Source organism: Hyperolius riggenbachi, chromosome 3, assembly GCF_040937935.1.
Source record: "Hyperolius riggenbachi isolate aHypRig1 chromosome 3, aHypRig1.pri, whole genome shotgun sequence".
NCBI classification, from domain to species: domain Eukaryota; kingdom Metazoa; phylum Chordata; class Amphibia; order Anura; family Hyperoliidae; genus Hyperolius; species Hyperolius riggenbachi.
In genome coordinates this window covers 211,902,157-211,917,926 of record NC_090648.1, presented here as the reverse complement: position 1 = coordinate 211,917,926, position 15,770 = coordinate 211,902,157, and the positions used below count along the sequence as shown (strand labels likewise).

General features: G+C 42.7%; 1 protein-coding gene across 1 annotated transcript in view; it reads right to left on the bottom strand.

The window, feature by feature from the left end:
• The window catches only part of SNX1 (sorting nexin 1), a 36,386-nt gene extending 22,909 nt beyond the window's left edge, over positions 1 to 13,477 (bottom strand). Inside the window, exons 1-3 of the mRNA XM_068275642.1 lie at positions 13,308 to 13,477; positions 1,826 to 1,928; positions 1,504 to 1,625 (exon numbers count right to left, since the gene is read on the bottom strand). Of these exons, the coding sequence (XP_068131743.1) occupies positions 1,504 to 1,625; positions 1,826 to 1,928; positions 13,308 to 13,418 (336 nt within the window). The 5' untranslated portion in view covers positions 13,419 to 13,477. The remainder of the gene's footprint in view (positions 1 to 1,503; positions 1,626 to 1,825; positions 1,929 to 13,307) is intronic.
• Positions 13,478 to 15,770: the final 2,293 nt, after the last annotated feature.

Sequence of the window (15,770 nt, the reverse complement as noted above, 5' to 3'; positions counted from 1 at the left end):
CGTCGCCATAGCGACGAGCGGAGTGACGTCATGGACGTCAGCCGACGTCCTGACGTCAGCCGCCTCCGATCCAGCCCTTAGCGCTGGCCGGAACTTTTTGTTCCGGCTACGCTGGGCTCAGGCGGCTGGGGGGACCCTCTTTCGCCGCTGCTCGCGGCGGATCGCCGCAGAGCGGCGGCGATCAGGCAGCACACGCGGCTGGCAAAGTGCCGGCTGCGTGTGCTGCTTTTTACTTGAGCCAAATCGGCCCAGCAGGGCCTGAGCGGCAGGCTCCGGCGGTACTGGACGAGCTGAGCTCGTCCAGACCGCTCAGCTGGTTAAAGGACCACTGTTGCGAAAAAAAAAGTATTTCCACTTCTCTAGTGCACTTCTGTCCACTTTTTACCAGCACATCAATGTTACAGATACATGTTGCTGAAAAGAGGTCAGAAGCACACAGATGGAAACGAGGCATTAAAATCTGACAGGACAGACAGGTTTTTGGGCCAGTCCATCTCCTCATAGGGGATCCTCAGGGTTTTCTTTGTTTTCAACAGCATTTCCGGAGTAGCAGTTGCAAAATCTAACTGACAAAATAGTGTGCAAGTGAGTAGGGAGGCTGACTGGTATCTTACTTTTTTGGCAGTTAAACTGCTGTTTAACCGTCGGTTCTGTTTCAGATTTTAACTGCTTCCTTTTTACGCGTTAAGCTGCCCACTAACGGTCCAACGCTTTGAGCGATCAGAAATTCTGATCGGACGAAAAATCGTTCCCTACACCATCAACTAACCAATCATTGCTTCCTATCTATCACGACCACCAAGAAAATCCAAATTTTCGTTCGACGAAAATTCATTCGGGCGACATTTTTTTCACTCGTTCATAATCGATTGTGTCCACCAATGGAGATTATTTACAACCAATCCGATCAGAAATTCTGATCGCTCTAACGATTTTTCGCTAGAAATTGGACCGTTAGTGGCCAGCTTAAGTGGTCCTTTAACTGAAAAAAAGGAAAGGGGGAGGAAGGGGAAAAAAAAAAAAAGTTTCACTTAACTGCCCCCACAGCCAGCCTGTGCCGTGCCGATCCTCCATTACCCCGCGGCTTAGGTCCACTGCACCTACGAGCATCCTCGTACACGTCGGTGAGCATGTCCTGCACAGATGCAGTAAGAGAGAACCTCTTACTGCACAGTACGCACTCACGGTGTACAAGGATGGCGCGGCACACCACCGACTGATAAGTCGGCAGAATATAAACTAAGCTGCGGTAGGGGAATGTAGGATCTGCTCGGCACAGCGTGGGTAGAGGACGGCTGCGCGGGGTGGGTCGAAGCCCCAGGTAAGTGAAACGCTTTCTCTTTTTTTCAGTTAAGGTTTACTTTACACAATATGCAGTTATATGACAGCATATCTGATATTAATAAAATATGAAATGCTTCATATTGCTTTAGCCTCAAGAATACTATGTGAACATAGCCTTTGTCACAGACATTTCATTAAAGGTCATCATGCTGATCTTACCTCTTCATAGGACTTCTGCTTGGCAGGCGCAGAGGCAGCTGCAATAAGCATGGGTGTAGTAAGTGGAGGGTCCTCCTTCTGACTGCTGTGAGAATTGTCCACTTTCAGCTTGACAGTAGATTCTGTAAAACAAAGATTATATTGAAAAAAAAGTCAGAAAGCCCAGTATGCATCCCAAGAACACTACACTTCCAGCAATTGCGGGAAACCATATTATTGTGTTTTAAAAGTAACTTCAGCTCCATCTTCTGACGCCCCTGAAGTTACTCCCTGTGTGCCGAAGTCTCCTGCACTGGATTCACTGTGTTCGACACGGCTGTACCTGCAAAAATGTCCTGGTCGTCATCATCCAGGAAAAGGCCATTTTCTTTGGAAGGTTCAGGAGGGGTCTCTTTCTTGGGCTCTGGAGCTAGCACTTCTTTGTTCTGGAAGAGAAGGTGGCAATGAGTATAGAAAGGAGGGACTTGGGCCAACTGAGGACAAAGTTCATGGCTACAAAGAGGAATATGATCAGCCTTTTCACAACCACCTGCTGTGATTACAGGAAAGATGTTAGCAGCAGTCTCCAGCAGTAGGACTGGAAGAAAGCCAACATTAGAGATCTGTTACACTGGTTAAACAACACAGGATAGAGCCATATATTTAACTAAAGGAAGACCCTCCATTCATACAAATATAGAACTAGATTGGGATTGTATTGTAATTTTTAAATTTAGAAGCATAGGTCAATTGAAGATTTACTGCTGCACACAAAACTATATTCAACTTTGCATCCTACTGAAGCCGAATGTAATATGGAAACTGGTTGCTGAAGGCATCAAAAGCTGTTCCTATATTGACACTGATGCCAGAAAGGTTAAATTGTCCCAATATCATCGTTATCGCCACGCACCCGACTGATCACGACAGCCTGACATCTTGCAGCACGTCCAATTAATGCAACCAATTTTAGCCTGAAACTGATCACATGGTCTATCGGCATGCCATTAAGAAATGTCCATTGCATTGAATATGTCATTACAGCATTGCTTTTATGATATGTCCAACTTCAATTTGATGACCCTAACCATGGTGCATGCAGTGAGTTTGTATGAAATGACACAGGGCAAAATGGACAAGTTGGGTGTAATGTTACTATGAGGCCCGCACTATACGTGTTCCCTCATCATCGAAAACAGCCGCATCCCGTCCCAGAAGTAGCGACAGCTCTATGGGGCTATCACACTGAACACTGTTTAGGTTGTTGCCACGGATCCCATCGCAGCACCGCAAGAGTTACATATCTGCAGGGGCGTGCTAATGCCAGAAGTAAGGCACACTTTCAATCAAATGTATAACTTACTAATTTGGTGTCACTACGGCTGTAACTTCTGGGGCACGGAATGATCATTACCAATCGTTAATGGAGCCTAAAGCTGGTTTCACACTGCAAACTGGCAGTGCGGCGTGGCAGCCGCACTGCCAAAAACAGGCCTTCGGGGAATACCGCGTTACTACGCAGTATTCCCCATCTGGCCAAGCAGGAAGTGACGCGCTTGTAGTCACTTCCTGCTTCGGGGTATGTGGAAGTGCATTGAAGCTAATTGTAAAAATACGCTTCCGCGCATGCACGCCGTGAATGAATGCAGGGCTGTGGAGTCGGTACAAAAATCATCCGACTTCAACTCCTCAGTTTATGAAACCTCCGACTCCAGATACCCAAAATTGCTCTGATCCTTAGTCTAATTTTTACAAAGGGTGTGGATTTGGTTCAAAAATCACCCGACTCCGATTCCTCAGTTTATTGAAACCACCGACTCCAGGTATACAAAACTGCTCCGACTTCACTGCCCTGACGGAAAGTTTAAAAAAAATCCCCCGTCGCCATAGACTAATTTGACATCTGGGCCGATGCAGATCGCCGCAAGATGACGTAATTTTGGAGCCGCGTCAGATCGAGGACTACCAGCGGACCAAACCGTGACGCAGGTAATGTGTTTTATCCCCATAGGTTTACATTGGAGTGCGGTAGCAGTGCGTCAATTTGACGAACCGCACCAGTGTGAAAGGGCCCTCAAGGTTGATATTGTGCACATTTGTACATATTGGGCCATATGCAATTCAGTTTTTCACCACAGTTTTCTCCTAGGAGATAATTTTTCATCTTTGATTTAAAATAGTTTTCCAGCACTTTTTAACTAAAAAAAGTAGTTGAAAAAGTTATATTAAAATTATTTTGAGTATTTTCTTGCTTTCTGGTGACTTAAAAGGCATTTTATTGAGAAGTTTAAAAAGATCACCTAGGAGAAAACTCAGGAGAAAAAGAGAATTGCATATGGGCCATTGTGTGCTACTGCTATCATAACGAGTGATCCTATGTCCATTTGCATGCAACTGTCTGTTAGTACAGTTACCGTAAATAATAATATTGTGCACCTTAGTACTTACTACAATTATTACCACAAAGGTTAAAGGGAACCAGAGATTAACGTTTCTCACAAAATAAACATATCAGTCGATGGCTTGTAAAGAATAAATGCTCTACCTGATAATTTCGCCACTCTGGTGTGCCTTTTTTTAGTGTTTTTTTATCCATTATTGCTCCAGGAAAAGTCAAATATGGCCGCCGGCTCATATCCCTTATGCTTCCGGGTTATGAGTTGTTCTGGATGTGCTGTCTAGGCTATATGAGACTAGGCTGCTATTTAGGCTATATGAGAAAGGCTGGTGCAGCCTTTCATCTCTGTGCTTTCATTTTGGTATGATGTGCAGCTGCCTGTAGGAAGTGTCTCTCATAGGAATGAAACTGCAGTCATCAGTATCTATGCAGACAGAGTGCACACAGAGCACACAGATCATATTGCAGGCTTTTGCAGCCACACTTGTCTGTTTCAGAGATTATCTCTCAGCAGCAGCAGCCCCTCCCATGTCATCACAGCTCTCAGTATGCAAAGCAGGAAATCTGAGCCAGGAGGTGGCAGGCTTGGGCTTGAAAAGACTCCACAGAAGAGTGACTCAGCTATAATGATTCCAGGTCAAACCTAGACTGAGCCAGTCGGGGATTCTTATCACAGCTGGTAATAGACTAATTAAGCAGATAAGAATGAAACTAAAAGCAGGGTAGGTGTTTACTGTCATGTTCCCAGTGATAAATGTAATAAAATACATAAGGGTGCTTCGTCTCTGGTTCTCTTTAATACCGTGCGCATGTTTCCATGCATTATTACAGTAATAGTAAAGGCTGATATTGTGCATTTTGGTACATAATTGTGTGTTACTGCTATCGTAAAGGTTGATATTATACACATTCCCTCATAATCCTGTGTCATTTGAACACACTTATGCACAGGGCTGTGGAGTCGGAGTTGGAGTCGAGGAGTCGGGGCAATTTTGGGCACCCGGAGTCGGAGTCATTTATTTCATAAACTGAGGAGTCTGAGAATTTTTGTACAAAATCCACAACCCTGTTAAGTATTAGACTAAGGAGTCGGAGTCGAGGAGTTGAAGTCAGAGCCATTTTAGGTACCCGGAGTCTGAGTCGTGTTTTCATAAACTGACCAGTCGGAGTTGGAGTCAGAAGATTTTTGTACCGACTCCACAGCCCTGCTTATGCAAAAAGAAAAGCCAGTCACACATTAGTCTACAGATTTACAAAGCTTTGTTAAGATGGGGTAGTTTCACAAACAGTTTTGCGAATGTATATTCACCAGTTTCACACATGCATAGTATAGAGGATAATATATCTACATGGAATGCAGTCCCTTAGTTAGGGTCCTTCCACACTGTGCACTTTGCTGAAATGTCACACTGTGCATTAGATATGCGGTGCGACTATACAGTGAAGCATACAGAACAATGAAAGTATGCTTCACAGCGATAACTCGTAATTCAAAGTCTGCAGTTTTTAGTTTTTTTTAAAGCGGTTTGTATTTGTTCTGTGTGATTTAAATTGGAATTAGCTGTTCTTTTTCAATTAAAAAAAAATTATTGAAACCGAAAGTATGCTTCCCTGCCACTGTAAACGTGTACATTGGCCAGTAATTGCACAGTGTGCTTTGCATTTACCTGACAGGACCCGCCACATGGCAACCAATGTGAATGTTCCATAAAAATATCAATACAACGGTAAGCAATGTATTCAATGCACACTTTCCAAATAAAAACAAAACAAAAGCTGTGGTGTGTGCGGCTATTAAGTACAATGGGCAAAGCAAGCAGTCAGCAGGAGATCAATATATACATATTTGCTGTCCGCAGTTTATATATTCGGTTAAGGGGGCAATACACCTAACGATTTTCCCGCCGATATACGGCAGATTCGATCACAGTGATCGAATCGGCTGTGAAATCGCCTTTACCAACACATCTGTGACACACCAATAGAAGAAATATATCTAATAACATCTACGTAATCAAAACAGCTACTGCAGTTACTGTCTCACTACAGCTGCACTCACATAAGTAAACAATGAAATAGCATGGATTATTGCTGTCTGAATTCTATTAAACAAGATCCAGGGCTGGCCGGCAATAGATACTGTTGACTAGAAATGAAGGTGTGGCACACTTCTGGTCTGTTCAGCTTTTGTAGCAAAGCTATACAAGGAAATGTCTGAATACAGTGAGCAAATCCAGTCCGAATAACAACTGTGCCTCCTTGAAAAATCCAAACTACTATTGTATTTTTTACGTCAAACAACCATCACTTGCAGCATCAAGGAACAAAGACTGTATCTGCCCCAAACACGCGGCATGTCTGACCCATGGTAACAGCTGTATGCCTACTGGATTTTAATGCTACTCCTACTGACACCAACATACCTCCCCCACTTGTTGCTGAAACAGTATGGAAAAGACAGAGGGAGATATAAGTATTGTCACCAAGTCTGTAGCCACAACACACATTCTTTGTGATATGTTGGCTAATAATGGAAACCACCTGACTAGAGATGACTACTTCCCAATAAAGCTCCTCTGTACAAAAGAATTTTAATAGAAGCCCATTGTCACATGTGAGTGCCTTCACAGAGGGTTCAAAGAGTAAAAGTCTGTTAATATAGTAAATGTTTTGTCTCTCCAAACTTCATAGGGTAGAAACAATAATCCAATGTATCAGCCCATAAGAGGCAAGCTTCCCTGTACAGATGAATAAATGTCACAAAATCAACAACCTCCAGGCACAGCTAGCTGGCACTATTTTTGATTGTAGGAATACACCCAGGAAACTGATGTCCATACAATTGAAATAATGAACACCACAGGTAAAATATAAAGCCAGCTAAGGGAAATGGGGATTTGCAACCAAATGATTGGTTTTCCCAGTGAACCACTGACAGTGGCTATATAATAACTATCGTCAATGCTGAAGGAATGGAACCATTCCTCAAGTCCCTGGGTGGGGAGAATGGTTGCCATCAAAATGGTCCCTATAAAACTAATAAAAATTGTTTTATTAAAAATACTTAAAGGATACCCGAAGTGACATGTGACATGACGAGATAGACGTGTATGTGCAGTGCCTAGCACACAAATAGCTATGCTGTGTTTGTTTTTTTCTTTCACTGCCTGAAAGAGTTAAATATCAGGTATGTAAGTGGCTGACTCAGTCCTGACTCAGACAGGAAGTGGCTACATTGTGACCCTCACTGATAAGAAATTCCCCTTTTTATCTCTTTCTTGCTCTCCGAAGCCATTTTCTGCTAGGAAAGTGTTTTATAGTTGGAATTTCTTATCAGTGAGGGTCACACTGTAGTCACTTCCTGTTTGAGTCAGAACTAAGTCAATCACTTACATACCTGATATTTAACTCTTTCAGAAAGAAAAAAAGGAACACAGCATAGTTATTTGTGTGCTAGGCACTGTACATACACATGTCTGACTCATGTCATATGTCACTTCGGGTATCCTTTAACACAATCTCCAACACTAAGGGCCTGATTCACAAAGCGGTGATAACTCAGTTATCACGCCTAAAAGACTTTAGGCGTGATAACCTTTGCACTAGCAAAGTTATCACCGCTTTGTGCTGTAACTCGCGCGAAGCTACCGCGCGCAAAGTCCCATAGGGCTTAATGGGAGCTTCGCGCGGAAAATTCGCGCGAGTTTCTTCTTATCATGCCTAAACTGAGTTTAGGCGTGATAAAGGGGTTTTCACTCGCGTGCAAACACTTTGCACCGCTTTGTGAATCAGGCCCTAAGGCTACTTATACACCAAGATGTTGCGTTTTAGGGGATGTTATGGTCGCATAACGTGCCTCTAACGCAACACATGGTGGTGTTGAAGTTGGATGTCAGATTGAGCTGCGTTATGCAGCTCTCAAAGCAGCCGCTCCAGGTTAGTCATAGGAAGTTCGGATCATTTGAATCGGATCATTGAAAAGATCCGGATCTTTGAACAGAATTATTTGAATCATTTTACTAGGGAAGCAGACTGGGTGAAATGACTAGCAGGACAGGACTTTCCCTGCACTGTACATTCTGTATGTTCCTGTTTCTTCCAGACAGACATCCACTCTGAGCCGAATCTTTCATTGTGGTGATCCGGATGATTTGACTCATAAAAAAAATCCGGATCAAATGAACGATTCGTTCATGATCCGGACAACACTACAGTCCCACCACTAGTCTCTGCAGTGCAGTGAATATTAATTAGCCAAGTGGCTGCTGCTGTGGAGGAGGGAGGAGGGGGGAGGAGGAGGAGTGAGCATGTGCAACCAGTCTAACGTGGCTTAGCCCAGTATACCATACAGCATGCAGCACTTTGTTTTTAACGTGCTGCGTTACAATGTAACGCAACGTGTTACTGTGAACAGCACAATTGATTTTACAGTGCTGTGAGTTAGGCTGCGTTACTGGCTGCTGAAACGTGGGACTTTAACGTCCCACTGTGAAACCAGCCTTAATGTTCAATGCAAAAGCAGTTTGCACAAGTGCCTTGAGAACTCAACACAGTAGTTGCACACGGAGCAGTGCTTTTCAGCGCTGCTAGATTTGGGCGCAGCCGGCGCCACCATAGACTACAAAGGGAATAACAACTGAGCAGCGCTCAGTGAGTAACGTCGGCGCCGTCAGAAGACGGAGCCGAGGTTGCTTAAAAAGACAATAATTCGGCCTCCAGCAATCGCTGGAAGCCAAATTATATCATTCCCCCACTATCCATGGCGGCCTGGAGGTGGAATAGTAATTAATACGGCCGGGACTTGTGCAGAAGCAGGATCAGCCATATACAGGCTGTATCCTGCGCCCAAATCTACCGGCGCCTATTTCTAATGTATGCAGTTGCGCAGAAAGTGCTCCCCCCCCCAGTGTTCAGTATTTATGTTCATGTAAACTAAGATCAGCCGATTTTGCATGAGGGTTGCATTAAATAAAAATACTAGCGTCATCAGTTTATATAAGGATCTTCTTGAGATCAGTCTTCTGTCATGTGTGAATATGGACAATCAGTCATGGTCCATTACCTGAACAAAGGAGGCTCTGCATTAAATCCATAATGAAAACAAAGGTGATATCATGCCTGTCACGCTAGATTTGTCAGCACAGTATGTGCACTTTACTGTTCATTTTAAGAGTCATGCTCACTGCATGCTTAAGTGAGTCTGTGATGCTCATAAGTAAAGTATTCTACAACAGACTGGATGCACTGCCATGTTCAAGATGACGTACAAGGAAAGACAAACCTTACTATGTACTCAGGACAGAAACGCTGACAGACCTGACCTACCACTCAACTAAATGTTTACATGTGACCACTGAACTGAATAGCTAGCATCATCTATTGGGGCTGCAGTTCAGAATTTTTACAAACCAGCCTAAAACCAGGAAAATTCTAAATCCAGAACGCCACACAACTATCTCCCCATCACAGTATTTCAGACTACAGTTTCTGTAGCCATTGCTCTGCAATGTCTATAGGCTAGACTGTAGGTGGTAGGCCTTGTGAAAATGCTTGCTAGGCTACCTTTGGTAATCATTTCTATAGCCAGTTAAAACCACATTCCAGGCACCATTTCCCATAGATATATAGAGATACTCCATTGCAGAGCTTGTTTTAGTCTGTGTAAAAGCTTCTGTATTGACAGATGCCAAATAATTGTCAGCAGACTGGATACTACTGCACTACATTTTTCTATCACTTTAGACTAGTGGCTGGATAGTGTACTGGGTAAGGGTTCTGCCTCTGACACAGGAGACCTGGGTTCCAACCACATCTCTTCCTGTTCAAGCCTGCACCTATTCAGTAAGGAGACCTTGGGCAAGACTCCCTAATACTGCTACTGCCTATAGAGCGTGTCCTACTGGCTGCAGCTCTGGCGCTTTGAGTCAGACAGGAGAAAAGCGTGATATAAACGCTATTTGTCTTGTCTGCAACAGAGATAGCCAATTAAATGGCTATCTTGTGATGTCATCTCAATCTTGTAGCGTGATGTCAATCTTGTAGCAATTTGTATGCAGCTTAAACCAATTGCTGTGGATTCAAAATCTGCATACAGTTGGAAATATTAGCAATTCATTGATTGTCTCTACTCTTCAAACTTGTCAGACATATTCAGTCTACGCCCATCCCCTTTGAGGCCTGGTGCACACCAAAAACCGCTAGCAGATCCGCAAAATGCTAGCAGATTTTGAAACGCTTTTTCTTATTTTTCTGTAGCGTTTCAGCTAGCATTTTGCGGTTTTGTGAAGCATTTTTGGTGTACTAGGTTTCATATATTGTTACAGTAAAGCTGTTACTGAACAGCTTCTGTAACAAAATGCCTGCAAAACCGTTCTGAACTGCCGTTTTTCAGAGCGGTTTGCGGTTTTCCTATACCTTACATTGGAGGCAGAAACGCCTCCGCAATCCAAAATCTGCAGCAGCCTGGGAGTATGCGTTTCTGCAAAACGCCCCCCGCTCTGGTGTGCACACCCCCATTGAAATACATTAACCAGGCGTATCCGCAGCCGCAAGCGGATCACAAAACGCTGCCGAACAGCTCTGGTGTGCACTAGGCCTTAGTCAGGATGATGCAATTCAAGCAGCATCCCTTGAAATGGACTCTCAATTCACCAGTTTCTGGTCACATGCTCACATTTTATATAGCTATAGGTGCCTCCAGTATAGGTGGCCAGGCATAGGTGCCTCCAGTATAGGTGGCCAGGCATAGGTGCCTCCAGTATAGGTGGCCAGGCATAGGTGCCTCCAGTATAGGTGGCCAGGCATAGGTGCCTCCAGTATAGGTGGCCAGGCAAAGGTGCCTCCAGTATAGGTGGCCAGGCAAAGGTGCCTCCAGTATAGGTGGCCAGGCAAAGGTGCCTCCAGTATAGGTGGCCAGGCAAAGGTGCCTCCAGTATAGGTGGCCAGGCAAAGGTGCCTCCAGTATAGGTGGCCAGGCATAGGTGCCTCCAGTATAGGTGGCCAGGCATAGGTGCCTCCAGTATAGGTAAGCCAGGCAAAATCACCTGAAAATGCCTCACTAATGCATCTAAAATACATGCAAAGTGCAGAAGTGTAAAGGAAATGGAACATTCCACAACTAATACATATTACTAACACACAAAAGAACAACTGTCAGAATGAAAATGCAGTTACTTGTTTTAAAACTAAAAACTTATAAGGATTCTCACTCAGAAAGACTGTAATCTTTACATGTTCTAGTGAAATAAATTGTATCATTAACCGACATTTAAGCCATTATGCAACATGTATATGCACTTCATAAGTCACCTGAGGTGAATTCTAATTTTCATCCAAGTTTCCATACATAATGTAGTATAGGTTTTCCTGTTAACAAGTCACATGCTTTAGGGATGTTGGGGGATGTGGTCTGTAAAGTGAGAAAAAGCTGACTATTGTTTTCAGATGGTGAAAGTCTAGTGTGTTTGATAAATCCTACATCTTATGTCAGCAAATGCTTTGTACCACTGCCAGAGGCAGGGCTTATGACAAATACTCAAGCTAAGTCATTTGCTTTCATTATAAATAAATGTACTGTTAATTTGCACTGTCATCTTAAACACACTTTCGTTCAAATCTCCTGTATATCCCAACCAGTGCCCAAATCTACCTAAATGCCTTTGGCATTTTGCAGGGATACAAACATGTCCACCCTGGAGTGCCCAGCTCTCCAAAATTAACTGGAAGCGCTAGTGATTCAATTCCTATGTGATTTACTGTATCAGGCAATGACTTTGAAAATCTGCCCATGTATTCACAGACCCCCCCCCCCATGTTTAAAGTCGATAGTAATCTTATGTTGTGTTTGGTCCAAGATAGCAGCTCTAGTGACAGCTCAAGATTTGGGACTTTTGTGCCTCCTTGTTTGTTGACAGGGGTCCCTGCTGCACTGGGATAAAAGAAATCATTAACCTTAAAGCAGATCTGAGATGAAAAACTAACTATAACAAGTAACTTGTCTATATATCTTATCTAAAGTTTTGAAAGTTTACACAGCAAATCTAGCTGCAAACAGCTTCAACAGTATATGATTATTTCTTCCTGTGATACAATGAGAGCAGCCATGTTCTGCTTGTCTTCATTACACACAGGCAAGCTACTCTGTATCTCCACCCCTCAGCACAATTATGCAATGAGTAAAAGTTTATCTTAGATCCACTTTGAAGTCAGCATCAGTTGAGAATAGCATAGAGACAAATTAATGTATATGTTTTAGGGAACTTGGACAAATACGAGGAGATAAAAACTCATTGCAGATAGTGTCATGGCTGGGAATTAAATATTGGACTCCATTTCAGCAAAGGGAAGCGTACTAGCCACTGGTGTTACTAGTTTGGTTTGTGTTTGCATCATAGCTGCCTGCCAATTCCTGGCATTCCCACCAACCCAGCGCCTACTAGATTTCCAAATTAACAACACAGCTTGTGTGGAAATTCAACCAATGCTGCTGATTGAATCACAGCAGAAACAATAGAATGTGCCTGCAACTACCTGGCACATATGTTCAGCAGCAGTAGCAAGCATGAAGAAAACTAGCAAAAACCTACAATGTAACATGTGAGACACTGTATATCTCACATGTTCCATGCAATGTATATTTTATGCATGTACTTATATTCTGCATGCTATGATATCATTACACATGCACACCTAAAAAGGACACAGCAGACATGAGTCCACAAAGTCCATCAACCCTCCTCACTAGCTACAGAATGCATTGCTGGCCTAGTGGCTAGCAACAGGTCTGTAAAGCATTGGGCTATAAACTGTCTCCTAAGGGATTGAATCCCAATCTCTGCGGGAGAGAGAAATGTAATGTGTGTACAAACCTTTACTTAATAAGGGTATCGCCAGCCCCACACTTATAGATTTTGCAAACCAACAGAATTTTTTTTTTTATTTAGCCAAGTAAATGCAAAGAAAATGCCCATCACACACAGCAATCACCAGGATCCATCATGGGCTGGTCGTACCATCCTAAAATAAATGTGCACTTTGCTCTCTTGCACAATTTAGTGAATAAGCCTCTATCAGCTGTTCTGCACTCTTTTTATTATGTCGCCAGCAGGATATGCAAACACCATTGTCTTTATGCAAAAGAAACACACATCATTTGCTGTAATGTATACTTTGCACAGAACACTTTGCGCAGGTAAGTGTGGAGAAGGAGGGAGGAGGCTGTGCCGAGTAGTTTCTGGAGTAGAGGAGAGCAGACACATAACTGTATAACTACTAGATACATGATAACACTGCTACTGGCTGGCAGCACTAGAACTTGTGTGACAGCCACAAATAACAGTCCGCAACAGAGCCCAGCCCTGCAAGCATATGACAGACACACCTTATGTGTCAGGGGGGCTGCACTCAGCACACTCCCTATCATACTTACAGCGCCAGTGAAGATGTCTTCCCCCTCCGTGTCGCTGTCACTCGCCGGGGCCTCTTCATCTTCTTCTAGTTCCGGGGGGTCCCGCTGCGAAGCTCCACTCTCATCCGCCATCACTCGCACTGCCGGAAGCGGGCGGATTACACAGGAACTCCGGAGAGTAGCGGCGAGGGGGCGATGCCGATCTGACGTCACCAACAAAAGCCCTAAAGAATTGCGCCACAGCGCCCCCTTGCGGATGGTAGAGGGCTGTGCGTGTGAAGCGCTGCACTCAATGTTACTTCTGTGATAACTACTATACACGTCATTTTGTAACTGATTGGTATTAAATATTTATTTTTTTTTACCAGTAAAATAACATCCTTTTTTTCTTAGACCAGCAGGGATGTAGAAGACGGTGGTGCTAGTATATTAATGCAGAAATCCCTTCCTGCCAAATGCATACCTCCCAACTGCCCTTTTTTGGAAGGACAGTCCCTTTTTCTTCTTCATTTGTCCCTCTTTCAGGAGTGATGTACAGATACATGTAAATATATGTTCTTGTTTGTTTGTTTTTCTACTGGAAAATGTGTTTAAATCACTCTAAACTTTATTCCCATTCTCTAAATTGTTATATTTCTCAGTTTTAAATGTTGAAATGAAGAAAAACTAATGATGACAGAAATGACCAGTGTGGTTTGAATGATAAAACTACATCTTTGCCTTCTAAATTCTTTGTGATATGCATGATGAGGGGCGTGGTCAGGGCGTGGTTAGATGTGTAGTAGGTACTATTCCGTTAGCCGGGCGCAACCACCAGGTGGCGTTAATTACTATTCCCCCTCCAGGCCGGCATGGATAGTAGGGAAAGATGTAACTCTGGTGGAGTTTTATAGCCACCTAGTGGATGCGCCCAGGTAACGGAAAAGAACCGATGTATAGTAGGGCATGTCTTTAAAGTGTCCCTCTTTCCTATGTCAAAATATTAGGAGGTATGGCTAAATGCCAACATTATGGTGTCAACATAGATAAAAAGAAAGTATATAATAAGCATATTCAATGAGACGGTGCCGCCATTCACAAAGTCCGTCCACGCAGTGCTTCCTGTTTGTGTAGTAATAGTACACATATGGAAGACACCTGTGAGGACATCTTAAGGCCAAATAGTAAAATTACATCTGCTTTTTTTTTTTTCACTAAAGGACCTATTTTTTCCTTTTTATTATTATTATTATTATTTATTTTTTTAATTTTTACAAATAAAAAAAATATATATATAAATAGTTACCTTAGGGACTGAACTTTTTTAATATGTATGTCAAGATGTTATACTACTATTACTTTATAAATTATGGGTTCCAGGGTTTGTATTCAGGGATGGATGCAAAACTAAAAAAATGCACCTTTAATTCCAAATGAAATATTGGTGCCATACATTGTACTAGGGAAACAGTTTAAACGTTGCAATAACTGGGACAAATGGGCAAATTAAATGTGTGGGTTTTAATTATGGTAGTATGTATTATTTTAAAACTATAAAGGCCGAAAACTGAGAAATAATGAATTTCTTCCATTTTTTCTTCTTTTTCCTGATTTATTTATCCCGTTAAAATGCATTTAGAATAAAAAAATTATTTGCAAAATGTAGTACCCAAAGAAAGCCTAATTGGTGGCAAAAAAACAAGATATTGTTGTTTTGTTGTGATCAGTAGTAATAAAGTTATAGGTGAATGATTGGAAGGAGCACTGACATGTGAAACTCACTTTTTTTTAAGGGGAAAAACCCTTCGAGGTGAAGTGTTTAAAGAGGTTCCAATACTATTATCCTAGTCACCTAGATTTAGTAAAAATATTGATATACAAATATATAAAGTGTGGTAGGATTAACATAACATCATTCTTTCATTACAGTAGAATCTCTTTATAGTAAACTTTGATATACAGGTCCAGCTTTACCATAAGGCCCTATAGGCACATACATACAGGTATCTGATGATGGAAAGGTGGCTCATTCCCCTCCCCTACTGCCTCTTTCCATCCTTCCCTTTGCAGAGTCCTGAGCAGAGTGTAAATGAGAGGTTACTCACCCTGCTCTCAGCATTCCACTGACGAGATCACCCTTCAGTTAGGGGGCATCACTAGCTACTTAATACTGAGGGTACATATGGCTACCTCATGCTAAGGGACACCTGTAGCTACCTATGATGGGCAAGGGATAAATGACAGCTTGGCCAGCCAGCACACTTGCGGTGCAGTTTGACGGGGGTTTGTAGGTTCATGGTAAGCAGTCTAAGGTGCCAGGACATCTGTGCCTATGTACATCCAGGCCTGCTGATATAGTAAACTTAGTCCCCAGGTCCCAACCTTGCACCTTTATGAATATAATACAATGTATGACGAATCCTTATATAGAAAACTTCTGATATAGATAACTACTTGGCCAGGTACTTTGGAGTTTACTATAAGGAAATTCTACTTTATAGGGAT